Here is a 17,181-nt window from a genome sequence, read left to right on the forward strand (position 1 = left end):
ATCAGACTGGATATCTCCCCCTCACAGACAATCTCCCCACAACCCACCTTGCTCAGGCTGGATACCTTCCCCTCACAGACAATCTCCCCACCACCCGCCTGAATCAGACTGGATACCTCCCACTCAGACAATCTCCCCACAACCCACCTGAATCAGACTGGATACTTTCCCCTCACAGACAATCTCCCCACAACCCACCTTGCTCAGGCTGGATACCTCCACATCACAGAAAATCTCCATACCAACCACCTGAATCAGACTGGATACCTCCAACTCAGACTATCTCCCCACAACCTGCCTTGCTCAGGCTGGATACCTCCACATCACAGACAATCTCCCCATCACCCACCTGAATCAGACTGGATACTTCCCACTCAGACTATCTCCCCACAACCTGCCTTGCTCAGGCTGGATACCTTCCCCTCACAGACAATCTCCCCACAACCCACCTTGCTCAGGCTGGATATTTTCCCCTCACAGACAATCTCCCCACAACCCACCTGAATCAGACTGGACACCTCCCAATCAGACAATCTCCCCACAATCCACCTTGCTCAGGCTGGATACCTTCCCCTCACAGACAGTCTCCCCACAACCCACCTTGCTCAGGCTAGATACTTTCCCCTCACAGACAATCTCCCCACCACCCACCTGGATCAGGCTTGATATCTCCCCTTCACAGACAATCTTCCAGGCTAGGTACTCTTGCAAACTTTCATGTTTCTGTTCATGAAAATATATCTGTGTGCAATCATCTGCTTCTAATGACAGTTTGGATGCCTTCAGTCTGCATACAGCATCGGGACTGGCACACCACAACAGGGTTCGTTTGGCAGATTCTAACACCTGAAACAGGTACATGACCATGAATAATGACAATAAGTTTTGATAATCAGTAGTATCACTAGTAATTGAATCAAGTATTGTCTAAGTGTCTGTTCATGTGGCCACAAAGCTGGTAATATCCCATTTACGACAACCTGAAGTGCATGGCCAGGTTTGCTCTGCTTTGTCTCACAGAAACTCAAGGGCTATGCAGTGAACATCTGAAAAATGTCCACATTAATGAGAAAGAAAACTCTCCTCTCTTGTGACATGAGCCTTAATGACAGAGCTCGCAAAAGTCTCAAATCTCTCAAGAGTTTGTTGTGCAAAAAAAAAAAAAAAACCCACAGAGTTGTTGTGAGTCTGAATTGGGTCTTTTAGATAATTATTAGTTTCACTGAAAAATGAACTGCTGACATCAGCCATGTCTGAAAAAATACAACAAATGCTGCAAAACATTGTGTTACTTTAATGTTCATGATACAGTCAGGTGACTTCCTTTTTCTGAGACTCCTGGAAACCACATTTATGTATGCCTTTATAATTGGTTTTCTGCTTGGTGGGACGCTTTGTTGCCACTCATGATTTGCTAGGTTTAGCACTAGTGAAGTATTTTTGGAAATGCACTGACAACTGTCAGTGTCTACCACGCTTGTTCACGGTAAAATGCACGTGTTTGCTGACTGGTTCTAATTTGTGCGCTCACACATTTTCTGTTATATATTACAGAAATGGCCAAGGATGAGCGAATGGCTGTGGATGTGCCCTTGTACTTTTCATGTCTTATGTTTTTCGGAAAAACAACATGGCGGTGATTATCTGTGATTTGAATCAATTGGTGCATTGAAGCATTTAATGGGAAGGAAACTATATCGTTAAGGTTTGAATAAAGCCTGGAAAGGATGGTAAAATGTAAAAATTTTAGTTTCTGCTGCTGGAATTTCTGATTGATCGCCAGGCAGCTCATGTTAAATTTTCAGGTTGCGCCGGGATGTCAGTATGGCAATTTTGCAAACACTGCATGGCATAAGGCTGAACAGTCAGGCCAGAGAGAGTACAATTCCACCACTAGACCTCATTAAAAGGTCAAGGGCTAATGTAGTTGTTTTCAGGAAAGCTCTCATAACCTAAAAAACATGCCCATGTTCTTCAGAAAAATGGAAATCCATCTGCATAATACCTTCAGATTACTTTTTATATGAAACAGTAGTGAGGGATCGCAAACTGCTACAGCAATGCAAAGACAAATATCACCTTCTTAAAGTAGCCTTTTTCAGTCTCTAAAAGAAAATCCCTGCCATTTCATACAACAGTCTACCTGCTCCTCCAGATCGACCACTTCATCGTTTTCTGTCTCAGAGCATATCTTTGTCCACTCGTGCAAAATGACGGAGGCAGCTGTGTCTGCATGGTAACCAACAAAAGCATCACCAGGCACAGCCTTCTTCACTGGTGATCTGAAAATGTAATGTAATGTAATGTTTATAATGATGTCAAAACACTGAAGTTGTCAACCTTCCTATTTTCTTTCACATTCTTTCCATAATTATTCCAAACTTGGCGACACCAGCATTTCTGGATACAGTAAATCATGTGTAATTTCAAAGAGCTTTCCAGCAACTATTAATAACCCTGGTGTGTGAAATGAGATAAGTTTGAATTTTCACCATTTTTAAAAACCAATACAGCAGTGGGTTATTTTTTGAAAAATTCCATGAAATCGTAGATAAAAATTTAACCTATATTCCCAAATGGAAATTGTGTTTCACTTCTTGAGTAAAAAAGTGAACAACGAACAATTGTCACTCATAACTGTGCCTGTCAATCCCACGTCACACTTCAGCTGGCTTCAACAGGGAACTTTGCAGTTTGAGATAACCTTTTCAAATCAAATAATATACATGTATACAATCATATGTCCATCGATTAACTCCATATGTATTCTTGTCAATCAGCCCGTTGATTGACTTAATTAACTGTAAAGGGTTTTGCTTAAAGAGAATTTCTTCCCATTTCTTAATTTGGAGATTGGAAACATTATATTGGACAACTAAATCTAATAATGCCTAATCGTGCATATGATGTGCATTTTAAAGCCCGTTTACAGAACAAAAAACAATTCTCCTAATAGCTGGGACATGTAATCCACTTGTTTTCTTACACGTAGTATAAGACACTTTGAAAGCATATCACCATGAATAACGAAAGTGGTGTCTGTACCTTTGTGTGTGGATGGTACGTGAGCTGGCAAAGTGCTCCGCCCAATTTTGCAGTTGTCTAGCTAAGGCCAACTGCTGATCATTCAGGATCGTCTCCACAGTCAGGAAATGCTTCTCCATTCGGTTTATCAGAGGGATCGGGAATTTCTCGTACACAACTTGTTTTTCAGCGACAACCACAAGCCTGAACAAGAACGTACATGTACATACATAATGATACATTTTCTGTCATATGTTATACTCCATGTATAAAATGGTACTTCCTGACAATGGTAGTGCATGTTTAACCTACAATGGATACTCAAATGACTTCCATGTATTTAGTGAGTGATTGCTTTGGGAGTTAACATCATACTTAACAGTTTTTCAGTCTTATGATGATGAAGGAATCCTTGGAGTGCATCTAACGTGCCTCCTTGTTGCATGACGGATTTCCACCGCTCTTTTATCTAATGCTGCTTCACTGAGACAAAGGCAAGTAAGCCGCTTCGCCCGAGCCATTATACTGATACGGGTCAACCAGTCGCTGCACTATCCCCTTCATGCTGAACACCAAGCGAGGAAGTTACAACTTCTGCTTTTAACGTCTTATGTGTGACCTGACTCAGGGTTGACCCTGGATCTACCGCTCCCGAAGCAGACGCTCTACCAACTGTGCTATTGGGGCCAGGCCAGGTATTAAGAATACAATCTGAAATTAAATTGCTTATCCACACTTCATTATGTCATTTGGTTGTCGTTTGATGTGATACTGAGTAATTTTCACTGGGTATGTGTTTAAAAGCAGTGATGTTTTGGGGCGAGGGCAACAAAACAAAACCTTAGGTAAACCACTACACCACAGCTACAGTGCCTGACAAATCTCCTGTAGTAATCTCCAGATCCAAGCTGGTGACCTCTCACAATGATCACTCCTCTGCCACAATCTTTTCTTTTTACTTGATTGGTGTTTTACACGGTACCCAGTCATATTTTCATTAATACAAGGGCAGCCAGTGTTATGGTGAGAGAAAATTAACAACTATCTGCAGGTTGGTGCCTGATCTTCCCACTTACGACTGGTGTGGAAGCCAGCATAAGCTTGACCTGAATTCACAGGGTCCTCCGTGTGACTAACTCGCATAAGTTTGACATTTACACACTCAGCCATGTCAACAATGTGCGATTTAAATACACAGAATTACAGTTTTGTAATAATAAAAAGCATGTCACAGTTCTCACCTGAAGTCCTTGTGCACACGACACTTGACTCTGTGTGTTCCCAGTCCCAGGTCCACAAACCTCTCCCCTCCCAGGTACACATAGTACTGCAAGTAAACAATACTGAACATCCTAAATATTTGTTCTTGAGCTTTGTAGGGGGTTTTTAGTAAGAAAGGAGGGGAAGTCAATGAAAAGCTATGCCAGACATAAGACATGAAACCGTGGATTGAAATTAACTACAAAATGTTACCAGCCAATAGAACCAGTGTCCTTTGAGAACTTCTGGTCTGCCTCCATATTAGCTGGTTCTCCAGTTAATCCCAGCAAAAGAGTATCAAACTTTTCTACAATATATTTTCATGTAAATGTACACGTAAGTATATACATGTAGCATCTAGTAGATACTGTATTTTCAGGCCAAGTGATGCCTGTTTAATTCTACTCACCCAACCAAAATTTCACTGGCCTCAGTCAGTTTTGTATTCTAATTGCCACATTTCTACCGTAATATTTTTGAAAATTTTGTTCTCATGTTTCAGGCCTCAGACGATTTCATTTTGTAACAGGTCAGAAATCATAAATGTGACAGACAAATGAATCAAATTTACAGATACATGTATGGCAGTATCAACAGACTACAACATGTTTCCTCAAAATTATACACTCATAAATACAAACCCACACATATCTGGTTGAGGGCACATACAGACCCACACATACCTGGCAGAGGACATCATACGGATCCTCACTTACCTTATTAAAGGATCATACAGACTCACACATACCTGGCAGAGGACATCATACAGACTCACACATACCTGGTTGAGGGAACATACAGACCCACACATACCTGGTTGAGGGCACATACAGACTCACACATACCTGGTTGAGGGCACATACAGACTCACACATACCTGGTTGAGGACATCATACAGACCCACACATACCTGGTTGAGGACATCATACAGGCCCACACATACCTGGCAGAGGACATCATACAGACCCACAAATACCTGGTTGAGGACAACATACAGACCCACACATACCTGGCAGAGGACATCATACAGACCCACACATACCTGGTTGAGGACATCATACAGACCCACACATACCTGGTTGAGGACAACATACAGACTCACACATACCTGGTTGAGGGCACATACAGACTCACACATACCTGGTTGAGGACATCATACAGACCCACACATACCTGGTTGAGGACAACATACAGACCCACACATACCTGGCAGAGGACATCATACAGACCCACACATACCTGGTTGAGGGCACATGCAGACTCACACATACCTGGTTGAGGACATCATACAGACCCACACATACCTGGTTGAGGACAACATACAGACCCACACATACCTGGCAGAGGACATCATACAGACCCACACATACCTGGTTGAGGACATCATACAGACCCACACATACCTGGTTGAGGACAACATACAGACCCACACATACCTGGCAGAGGACATCATACAGACCCACACATACCTGGTTGAGGGCACATACAGACTCACACATACCTGGTTGAGGGCACATACAGACTCACACATACCTGGTTGAGGACATCATACAGACCCACACATACCTGGCAGAGGACATCATACAGACCCACACATACCTGGTTGAGGACAACATACAGACCCACACATACCTGGCAGAGGACATCATACAGACCCACACATATCTGGTTGAGGGCACATACAGACCCACACATACCTGGCAGAGGACATCATACAGACCCACACATACCTGGTTGAGGGCACATACAGACTCACACATACCTGGTTGAGGGCACATACAGACTCACACATACCTGGTTGAGGACATCATACAGACCCACACATACCTGGCAGAGGACATCATACAGACCCATACATATCTGGTTGAGGGCACATACAGACCCACACATACCTGGCAGAGGACATCATACAGACCCACACATACCTGGCAGAGGACATCATACAGACCCACACATACCTCGTTGAGGGCACATACAGACTCACACATACCTGGTTGAGGGCACATACAGACTCACACATACCTGGTTGAGGGCATCATACAGACCCACACATACCTGGCAGAGGACATCATACAGACCCACACATACCTGGCAGAGGACATCATACAGACCCACACATACCTGGTTGAGGGCACATACAGACTCACACATACCTGGCTGAGGGCACATACAGACTCACACATACCTGGCAGAGGACATCATACAGACTCACACATACCTGGCAGAGGACATCATACAGACCCACACATACCTGGCAGAGGACAACATACAGACCCACACATACCTGGCAGAGGACAACATACAGACCCACACATACCTGGTTGAGGGCACATACAGACTCACACATACCTGGCAGAGGACATCATACAGACCCACACATACCTGGCAGAGGACATCATACAGACCCACACATACCTGGTTGAGGGCACATACAGACTCACACATACCTGGCAGAGGACATCATACAGACCCACACATACCTGGTTGAGGACAACATACAAATCCATGCACACCTGGTGGAGGATAGCATACAGACCTGCACATATCTGGTTGAGGGCATCATACAGACTCGAACATACCTGGTTGAGGGCATCATACAGACTCTCATACAGATTTTCCAGGTTCAGCAGAATCACTGTGTTGCCTGTCTCCATACAAATCTTGATTCTGTTGATGTTCCTACAAATCTGAAAGCAGTCCGACAACAGAGAAATCAGCTAAAATCAGACAGTCATAATTCATAACTATTTTTACATAACATATTTTTACTGGGTGTACCTCCAACACAGATTTGTTTTAATGGGATTTTGGTTTGCAATACTAAAGACTGTTTCATACAGTTCGTGGTCAGGCATGTAAAGTACAGCATGACTCTCAGTACAACGCTTGCAGGATTCAAAACTGCCATCTTTACCCAAGAGCTGGTTACTATAGACCACATTTAATAATGCTTTGTATGTTTGTGATGATTGAAAGTTACTCAAAGATTTAAATATTGTGATCGCAATGTTTGTGATCAAAATGGCTTTGTAATACTTAATTGTGAACATGATCGTGGATCAGACAAAGAAGAGAAATTGACCAGCAGCCGATTCTACAAAGCCATTTTTGACTTAAGTCAAAATCTGAAATATAATTTAGAGCTGATCGTTTAGTACCAAGTAATTAAAAGTTTGACCAACTCATAAATGTTGTCTTAAGACAAATGTGTCAAAATTTCAACTTCCAGTACCGAAAACTAAGCACTGTAAAGAGGTTTTAAATTTTGGCTGAAGTCAGAAATGGCCTTGTGGAATTGGCCCCAGGTAAAATTCTACACATATGTATTCCACACCCATTGGGCTGACACCAAACCTGACACCTCACTGCCAAAGACTTAATATTTAACTGACAGACATTTGTACAGAATGTAATCCATCCATGCTTCTGCTGCTGCAGAACAGATTATGTAACACTTCATGTACCTGTGTGTACTCCTGGTCTTTGGGGAAGCTGCTGCCAAAAATGGTGATGGGTGCCCGGCCAGCAGAAGTCTGGGTCAGTATCTGCTGCTGCAGAATGGTCAGGGCTCCATAATTCTCCGTCAGAAGTAGCAGGTATCTGCTTTCACTGGAAAAACAACAATCACACTAAGAATAAATAGGTATATGCATGTACTTACTCCATGAGCATGAACTTACAAAGTATGCCACATCACTGTGACACACTTATGTATTTGAGCTCCTACTTACATGATGATGTGTACTGAACCACAACACATCTCTGTTTACTCCTATAAACTGCCCGTGGGATTCCCCCGGGCTCTGCCCAATTTCTTCCCGCCATAATGCTGGCCAGCGTCATACAAGTGAAATATTCTTGAGTACGGCGTAAAACACCAATCAAATACATAAATAAATATAAACTGCCTACCTGCAGAAAAAGCTTACAGGGTAGAGAGAGACATTATAAAGTTATTATTTCCACAAAACCAACATCTATATGTAGTATAAATGTATATTTCTTTTCAACTATCATTACTTTAATTATTCTCTTTACTTTCTGTACTTTTTTTTCACCTCTCCATTAGAGATGACACCCCCAAATTTTAACAATAATTTAGGAATTTAAAGGCTTTTGACTCAACATTTAAGCATATTCCAGGACTTTCCAGGTCACTAAATAATTTCCAGGACTTTTGTGGACAGGTGCGAACAATGATGCCAATCGAGGCAGCAATAAGTGCCATTCTTTGGTATTTGGCCCGACCCGGGTTTGATTCCAGGTCTCCCTCTCTTTTGAGGCGGCCAATATCTGATGTACATGTAGTTCTATAGATTTACCTGTCAGAGGTGACATCCAGGAGACAAGCTTTGATCAGGCCAGCAGCTGAGCAGTCTGGGTCATTTCGACCAGGCTATGCAGGAAAGAAAAATTGTCATCTGATATCATTTGTTCAAGCTTTAAAAAAGGGGTGTACTCAATCCTAGCAGGACAGCTCTTAAAATAGTACAAATGTAAAAAAACTGCACAACAGTATCACACAAAAACATTTCTGAGAATACTCTGACCTCAGGATTTTGAATTTCAAATAATGTTTCCTATTCAAGTTGTGGTTTTTACGTAATTGCCCCAAAACTCTTCAGAAATCATTCCATTTTTCTCCAAAATTCAACATCAAGCTTTATGCAAAACTGCACGAAACTTGTCTCTGCAGTTCACCATGGGAAAGGGCATCAAATTTGCAACAATGTTTTCTTTCTGTCTTTTGTTTTCTGGCATCAACTTTGCAAGATGTGGTTTCTGTCTTTTGTTCTCAGCAAGCAGCAGAAGATCAAATCCTCTAAATCTCTATGCTAGTCTTCAACACTCTACTCACTGTAAATCAAGTACATTCCTTTCCATCTTTTACATGTTATTTCTTCTTTTTTGCTCTTTTTTGTTACTATTCTGCATACAAATTATGCAGAGCATACACAGCAGATCCCCAGAACTATAATCTGTGACAGCTATACATGCAGTCCAGCACTGCTGTCTGAGAGCAATGTTTATTTTCTTTTCACTGGTCTTCACACAAGCTCAAATGCCACTGTATCTAGCTGCCCGTGGTTCAAAACCAGATAGTTCTTGCCAATCTTTCTTCACTTTTTTCCCTATTATCATGAACTTTATAGACATCAGGCTACCGGAAGTGCTAAAAGACTACTTGTAGTAGCATGGACCCCGGCAACAGAGTTGGATACCAGCCTTAATTTTCTTTAGTTTTGTTTTGCCATCTGTTTACCAACACGTACAAAATGTCCAACAGAAACTACATGTATATATAGTAGTAGATATATGTATATGTGAGGGAAAATGTTTATACAAACTTTTATCTTAATGCTTGCTATTATATTCAAAACCAGCAAAGTAGTTCTGTCTGATCTATGCCAGAGCAGCCAGCCATGAATGATCAGGTTGAACAATATGGACTAATTACCAATGAGCTATAAATGTACTGATGCTACCAGTTGTTAGGGTCCTCCTGGCTGAAGAATTGTACAGTATGTATTCTAGTCTGTTTTCTTGAGGTGGGTTGGGGTAATTTTCACACCATAGCTACTACAGTACGGTTGTTTTAATGCTCAGAACAAAAATCCTTGCTTGTACAAAGTAACATGTACTCTGTCTGGAAACAAAGTCTGGTGCATGCCAGATAAATGGTGTAAATACTCAATAAATACATCAATATGTTCACTCTTTTATAATGATCATGGTAAGTAAGACATACCTTATCATGGACATCAATCAGTTCTGCCAGCTTTTCTCTGAAGGACACCACTGGATCTATGCCAGCTAATCCCCCAAAGTTTCTCTTGATGGCATGTTGGAGTTGGAACCATGACGGTTTTCGTTTTGACTTCCTAACAAATCCGTAAAGCATTTTCAGGAGGCTAGTTTACAAAGAAAAGAAAAGGAAGCACATCATTTCAGATGACATCTGCAACACAGTGAATGGTTTACAAACACTCTGGAATGCTGACAGAAACCGTGCCAACAGTTTCAACCATGGGTCAGAACCATTACATGTCACTGATGTGTGAATGCAGTTACCTGATATTGCTTTACCATAAAATCTCATAATCTATGAATCTGACAAACTTACCCTATCCTTCTTTACATGACACACTCTCCCTCACACAAACACAATGTACGTGTCCAATAATAATAATGATAATATCTTTATTTATTAATAAATACTTATTTAGGTAGCAAGGTCAATTTACAATGAAACTGTCCTTCCCCAATGCCTTCAAAAAGAAAACAATATATGGGAAGCATGTCTTTCAGAGTCCTATCAAAAAATACATCAATAAACATGTAGTTCGAAAGGTGAACTTCAATATGTTCAGGCACACAAAAAGTGCTGTCCTGGCAACTGTTCCAACCAGCAGAAGAAATAGGGTAGTGGGAGACAGCCCATTACTGGCCCCCTCGACCTGTCAGTCAGCTGGTTGAAGCCCCCTACACACATGTACAAAGCACAAACCAAGTGTGTGGGAGACGGCCTATTACCAGCCCTCTTGACCTGCCAGTCTGCTGGCTGGAGCCCCCTACACACATGTACAAAGCACAAACCAAGTGAGCGGGACACGACCCATCACTGGCCATCTTGACTTGCCCGTCTGCTGGCTGGAGCCCCCTACACACATGTACACAGCACAACCAAGTGAGTGGGAGATGGCCCATTACCAGCCCTCTTGACCTGCCCGTCTGCTGGTTGGAGCCCCTTACACACATGTACACAGCACAAACCAAGTGAGTGGGAGACGGCCCATTACCAGCCCTCTTGACCTGCCCGTCTGCTGGCTGGAGCCCCCTACACAAGTGTACACAGCACAAACCAAGTGAGTTGGAGACGGTCCATTACTGGCCCTCTTGACCTGCCCGTCTGCTGGCCGGAGCCCCCTACACACATGTACACAGCACAAACCAAGTGAGCAGGAGACGACCCATCACTGGTCCTCTTGACCTGCCCGTCTCCTGGTTGGAGCCCCCTACACACATGTACACAGCACAAACCAAGTGAGTGGGAGATGGCCCATTACCAGTCCCCTGGACCTGCCTGTCTGCTGGCTGGAACCCACTACACACATGTGCACAGCACAAACCAAGTGAGTCGAAGCCGTCTGCTGGTTGGAACCCCTACACACATGTGCACAGCACAAACCAAGTGAGTGGGAGACGGCCCATTATCGCCCCCCTTGACCTGCCCCTCTGCTGGTTGGAGCCCCTTACACACATGTACACAGCACAAACCAAGTGAGTGGGAGATGGCCCATCACGGCCCTCTTGACTTTCCCGTCTGCTGGCTGGAGCCCCTTACACACATGTGCACCGCACAAACCAAGTGAGTGGGAGATGGCCCATTACTGGCCCCCTTGACCACTGTTACTTCGCACAGTTAGATACTATTACACAAGCACCTATTACCACCGGAAATTAACATCCAAAAACACATCAGGTGTGACATAATCCTCATCAGTATCAACGTCACAGTTCATGGGGCCTTGGTGACCATTATAAGCAGTCCACGATGCTCGGTTGCTGTTTGCACATACTAATGTTTGTTGGTTTTTCTCAAAGATGATGTACTTATTTGTATGTTCCACATGGGAGAGTTTGTCAGTAACTTGCCAAGGGATCAGTGCTTTACACAAAGCACTCTTTTCCATAAACTGACTACACTTGAACATATGAAAAATGGTTTAGTATGGTGTTAAAACAGCATGGCGTTAATAAATAAATGAAAATGCATTCAATATATTTCATGGAATGCTGACCAAGTTTCCGAGGCATATATTTGAGGTTGGTTACCCTGGTCATGAACGAGCTAGAAAACAATGCCACGTAGAAATTCAACCGGACACTCCAAAATTCATGGGTTCACATGATCCTGTACACTACAGTTATCTCCCCTTTACTTTATAGTTATCTCACCTTTGTATATCACTTGTTAGGTAATGGTTCATTTCTCAAATTTACTTCATCAAAAGGATACATTTTATGTTCTTTAAATCTTGGCACAATCCGTAGACTCAGGGCTGCCAGCATATTTACCAAATGACAAAGGAATGATATACCTGTAAAAGTCTCTCAAACCAAAGAACTCTCTCCTCTGTCGAGTAGCTTCTTCAAACAGGTGAAGATAAGCTTCTGACATGGCTGGGACGAATGGTTTGATCTTGGAGCTGACGCGATCATCCGTTGAGCATATACCCCTTCAATCATAAATAAAAATAACACTGTCACAGATCATATAACCCTTCATTCAGAGATAAGACAGCACACTCACTGAACATATACCACTTCAATCAAAGATAAATAACACTGTCACAGAACTTATTCCAAATAATTGCAAATAATTCCAATTCAATCAAAGAAAATAAAAACACTCTCAATGATACTTTGTTAACATCTGCAATTATTTTGAATGAGTTGAGTTTCATGCATGGTCAGTACGACGATTCAGTTGACCCAAATCAGATTCTAAAATACAGCATGTCACAAAGTATGACTAAAATGACCCCCATTCACTTTGAAAAAGCTAAGGTGACCAAAATTGTACAGGGTTCTCCGCAATACATTAATGCGTACATCTGGTTTAAGTCTGGTCAAACTGACAATGAGTGTTCAAGAGATAGACTGTTTTACAAAGACATGGACACGCAGACTGATGTCAGCCACTACAACAATGTTCCTAGGTGAAATTTAATTATCCAAATTATTTTCTGTCTTCTTACAGCTAATAAATGAAATAAATCACAAACTTACTTTGCACTCTCCATCAGTTCCTCAGCATCTGGCACCTCTCGCTGGACAAATACACCTCTGTTCATCTTGGCAGGGTCCAGCGCCCAGTTAGATATCCCGATAAATGCCACCTTTTTGTGAGGTTCAGGTTCCTCATCGCCCTGACAACCATCCTCCAATAATGGATGGAGAGTCTGAAAGCAATTCACTGATGAGGCCACTGGCTCAACAGGCACTGGTTATTTTTAATGGAAACTATTGCTTTTAAAACAGAATGACATCTGGTTGCTGTATAGCCAAGCTACCTTAGACGACAAAATTTACTTCTGAGTTCTTTTTTTTTAAGTTTACTTTTGATGAACAGTTTGATTGATGTACACATCCATTCTAATCACAATCAGATTATATGCATATTTTTGCTTGCATCCATCAAAGAGTTTAGGTCAATTGCTGATTGCCTGGCCAGCTACACAGAAATGCATGCAGTGTATACATGTACCATTGTCACATGACTGATAGCATGGTTAGATAAACTGAAGCCACTTGTATGCAAAGTTTACAATCCTGTTACCTTCAAGGGCATCTTAGGCGAGTCTTCCGCCAGCCCAATCTCATCGAGGACAACTGCTGAGACGAACTGTTTCAAGTTCTTGTCTTTCTGGAACTGAGAGCACTGACGAAAAGTCCCCAGTATCCCATCAGCAGTGGAAAGTGGGCTACATTGGAAAGACACCATCTGTACCTGGACGTGACAAACATCTCATTTCAATACACATGTACATATACACGAAACAAAACCACATCTCACAGACAACAAGAAAATGGTACCAAGAATAAGAACAAAGTTGTGAAATTTCATTCATCCAAAACAACCTTGGGCTAAATATTCAAACTAGTTCCACATACTTGTTTAAATTCCTTGAACAGGTCTCCATGAGCAGCACTTCCTTGCATGGCATCTGCCACTATGGCCTTGGCCAGAGATTTGGAACTGCCAGGTTTGCCAACCAGGAACAATGGCAGACGAAGTTCAATAGCCACCACCATCATGAAAACGTTTTCTTTGAGTGCCTGGTTCTTGGCTATGTTGTCTCCAATCTTCATCTCATCCAAAAAGGCATCTTGACAGCTGCATCAGTACAATGTTTTTTAACATTTACACATATGAAGGTTTAGCATGGTTGCTTTTGCGGTATATTGCAAGACAAAATTAGGCAAACAAAATATTTTAAATAATCCAATTACCTATAGTAGGAAAAAAAATGCCTGACATGACAATTTTCTTGATCATGAAAGCTAAGATTACAAAAGGATAATTAAAAACCATCACATTCATGCATGGTATATTCCAAATCATTCGCATTCATTGTTAGACTGGTTGTCAGGATTATAGGTGGGGGGGGGGAAGGGAGACCCACAACGCACAACTACATACATGTACCTGACAACCCTCCAGCCTAATGTGTGGGACATTGTATGGGCATGGTTTTGGACAACTGGATTTTTGGCAGAGACCATTTATTACCTCAACCAGTAAGGACTTTTTTATAATTGTTGCCTTTGGACGCACTCAAAAAATTGTGCCCTTATAGAACAACAGTGAATTTCACAAGACGAAACCAAAGCCCTTGAAAAAAATCCCTGACCCTGCCTGGCAGCTTTTACTGGACTGTGCCAACATCCTCACAAATAGGGTTTGACCGCTTACCGTCATCAAGGGGCCTCCGTGGCTCAGTTAGTTAGCGCGTTATCGCAGCGAAATGACTCAGGAGCCTATCTCCAGTGTGGTCGCTGTGAGTTGAAGTCCTGCTTCCTCTCCGTCTGTACATGGGAAGGTCTGCCAGTAACCTGCGGATGGTCGTGGGCTTCCGCCGGGCTCTGTCTGGTTTCCTCCCACCATAATGCTGGTTGGCGTTGTATGAGTGAAATATTCTTGAGTACAACGTAAAACACCAATCAAATAAATAAATATTGTCATTAAGGGCCACACCAAGAGAAAGAACTGGAGGATCTAACAATTCCCTGTCCTAGGTCTGTCAGTGACAGCCACAGTTTTAAACTGTTTATACTATTCACGAGCTAACATGGAATGATCAGATTACTTGTGAGTTGAAAATTAAACTGAAGTAGGCCTACATGTGTGTGTGTGTGGGTGTACCTGGTGATCTCTTTCAGTAGGGTCTCCTCATCAAATCCACAATAGGCAAGCTCTTGGAAGAACCTAACAATATGTTTTCTGTAATCAACCCTTGACTCATTGCTTAAACAGGCATGGTAACAGGTCCCAATTGCAAGCACAAAGGATCTGACCAAGTCCTCCAGATCACTAACTTCTGTCTGTAAATATAAAGGAACCAACACCATTGATAATATGTGCTAAATTCCGGAATGTAAATTTACGACTAATAAACTGAAGGTATCGTTCCGTTTAATGGTGGACTAAAGTAACATTACTGACATAATTTTCAGTAAAGAAATAAATTATTTGATAAAAGATAATTTAACAAATCAGTGATGTTTATAGCCAAATAGGAAACTGACTGCCCACAATTATGGCAAAAATCAGCTATTACTCTGACAATACACTGTTTATTCACTCTAATATTCTCTAATGACAATTAATAACCAAGCAAAAACTAGCTGTCTCTCAGCGATCCTTTGTCATGGGTCAACAGCAGTACTGAAGCTTATAGCCGCGAAGACGTGATAGGCTAGAGTATCTTTAGTGCCGTCAAGCTGAATATTTTGATTCTTAGGGATCACTCAACTAAAACCCTTGAAATACCACAACTCTGTGGCTGACAGTTGAATTAAAATTACCTAAGCTGACAGTAGCAATAAGTATCAGCTCGCACTTCCATATTTAGGTGTACAGACACTTGTAAATAATTTTTATTTCTGTCAAAGTGAAAAACTTCACTAAATTGTTCTCTTAACACACAAGGAAGGTTGGGTAATGACTAGAGTACCATTGGCATGCTGTCCTCTTCTTGTTCTGTTTCAGAAGTGTCTTCATCTGACATGTCGTCTCTGACCTTGTTGTGGATTGTGTAAAACAAATCTGTGACTCGACTTTGTTCATAGAACCAACACATCACCTTCAGGGCACGCTCCACATCACGCAGACTTACAAAGCTGCATTCATTCTAAGAACAAAACACAGGGTCAACAAGTCAACAAATACTTGAAAATTTAGCCAGTACAAATGAAAATAGCCAAAGTTACATGTACCCTTGATGTTCACTTGAACTCTTATACAGCACTTCTGATACGGATGGCCTAAAGCTGCATGTATGTCCTAAAGCTATTACTGTATATACATGTAGGTGACATGTAAATGATGCCCATACCTTCAGCCCTCTCATGAATTCCTGTGATTCTGCCAAGATTGTGGTCACCTGTTCTGGAAACTGGCGAGACTGGGTGGTGTATTCATCTTCAAACAGCTCTTTCTTGAACTGAAACGAAACAAAATTACAAATTTGAAGAATTATTATGTGCACCATCTGGTTTATTGTACCTGGATTTTACCAGACATATACACAGTTCTTCACCATCTGATATTAGGTACTTAAGTATTGCTGCACCATCTGATATTATGTACTTAAAAATTGCTGCACCATCTGGTATTAACTACTTAAATATTGCTGCACCATCTGATATTAACTACTTAAATATTGCTGCACCATCTGATATTATGCACTTAAATATTGCTGCACCATCTGGTATTAACTACTTAAATATTGCTGCACCATCTCACATTAACTACTAAAATATTGCTGCATCATCTGACATAAACTACTTAAATATTGCTGCACCATCTGACATTAACTATTTACACAGTTCCGTAGTAAAATTTACTTACAAAGTTCTGCACTACGTTCACCATGCTGTGCCAGCCGATCTTCACTACTTACGCAATTCTGCACCATCTGGTGTATGTACATCTTTTCCACGATGGTGTCGAGCTGACCAAAGTCCCAGACAAGTGGCAACAGGCTCTGAGGTAAGGCCTGGACTCTGTATACTAGTCTCCTCATTGGTACAGACCCTTGTCAAGGAGAACCAGCAAATTCTATGCAGTACGTGTACATGTAAAACTGGACGTTATGCACATTTCCATAT

At 41.8% G+C, this 17,181-nt stretch overlaps 1 protein-coding gene across 1 annotated transcript in view; it reads right to left on the minus strand.

The window, feature by feature from the left end:
- The window catches only part of LOC135461803 (E3 ubiquitin-protein ligase rnf213-alpha-like), a 132,250-nt gene that overhangs the window by 48,576 nt on the left and 66,493 nt on the right, over positions 1-17,181 (minus strand). Inside the window, 16 exon segments of the mRNA XM_064739048.1 lie at positions 652-846; positions 2,144-2,282; positions 3,046-3,228; positions 4,266-4,351; positions 6,864-6,971; positions 7,749-7,893; positions 8,607-8,680; positions 10,034-10,196; positions 12,387-12,524; positions 13,078-13,250; positions 13,628-13,798; positions 13,963-14,185; positions 15,215-15,393; positions 16,026-16,202; positions 16,407-16,514; positions 16,974-17,107. Of these exon segments, the coding sequence (XP_064595118.1) occupies positions 652-846; positions 2,144-2,282; positions 3,046-3,228; positions 4,266-4,351; positions 6,864-6,971; positions 7,749-7,893; positions 8,607-8,680; positions 10,034-10,196; positions 12,387-12,524; positions 13,078-13,250; positions 13,628-13,798; positions 13,963-14,185; positions 15,215-15,393; positions 16,026-16,202; positions 16,407-16,514; positions 16,974-17,107 (2,396 nt within the window).

This window comes from Liolophura sinensis, chromosome 1 (genome assembly GCF_032854445.1).
Source record: "Liolophura sinensis isolate JHLJ2023 chromosome 1, CUHK_Ljap_v2, whole genome shotgun sequence".
NCBI lineage: Eukaryota > Metazoa > Mollusca > Polyplacophora > Chitonida > Chitonidae > Liolophura > Liolophura sinensis.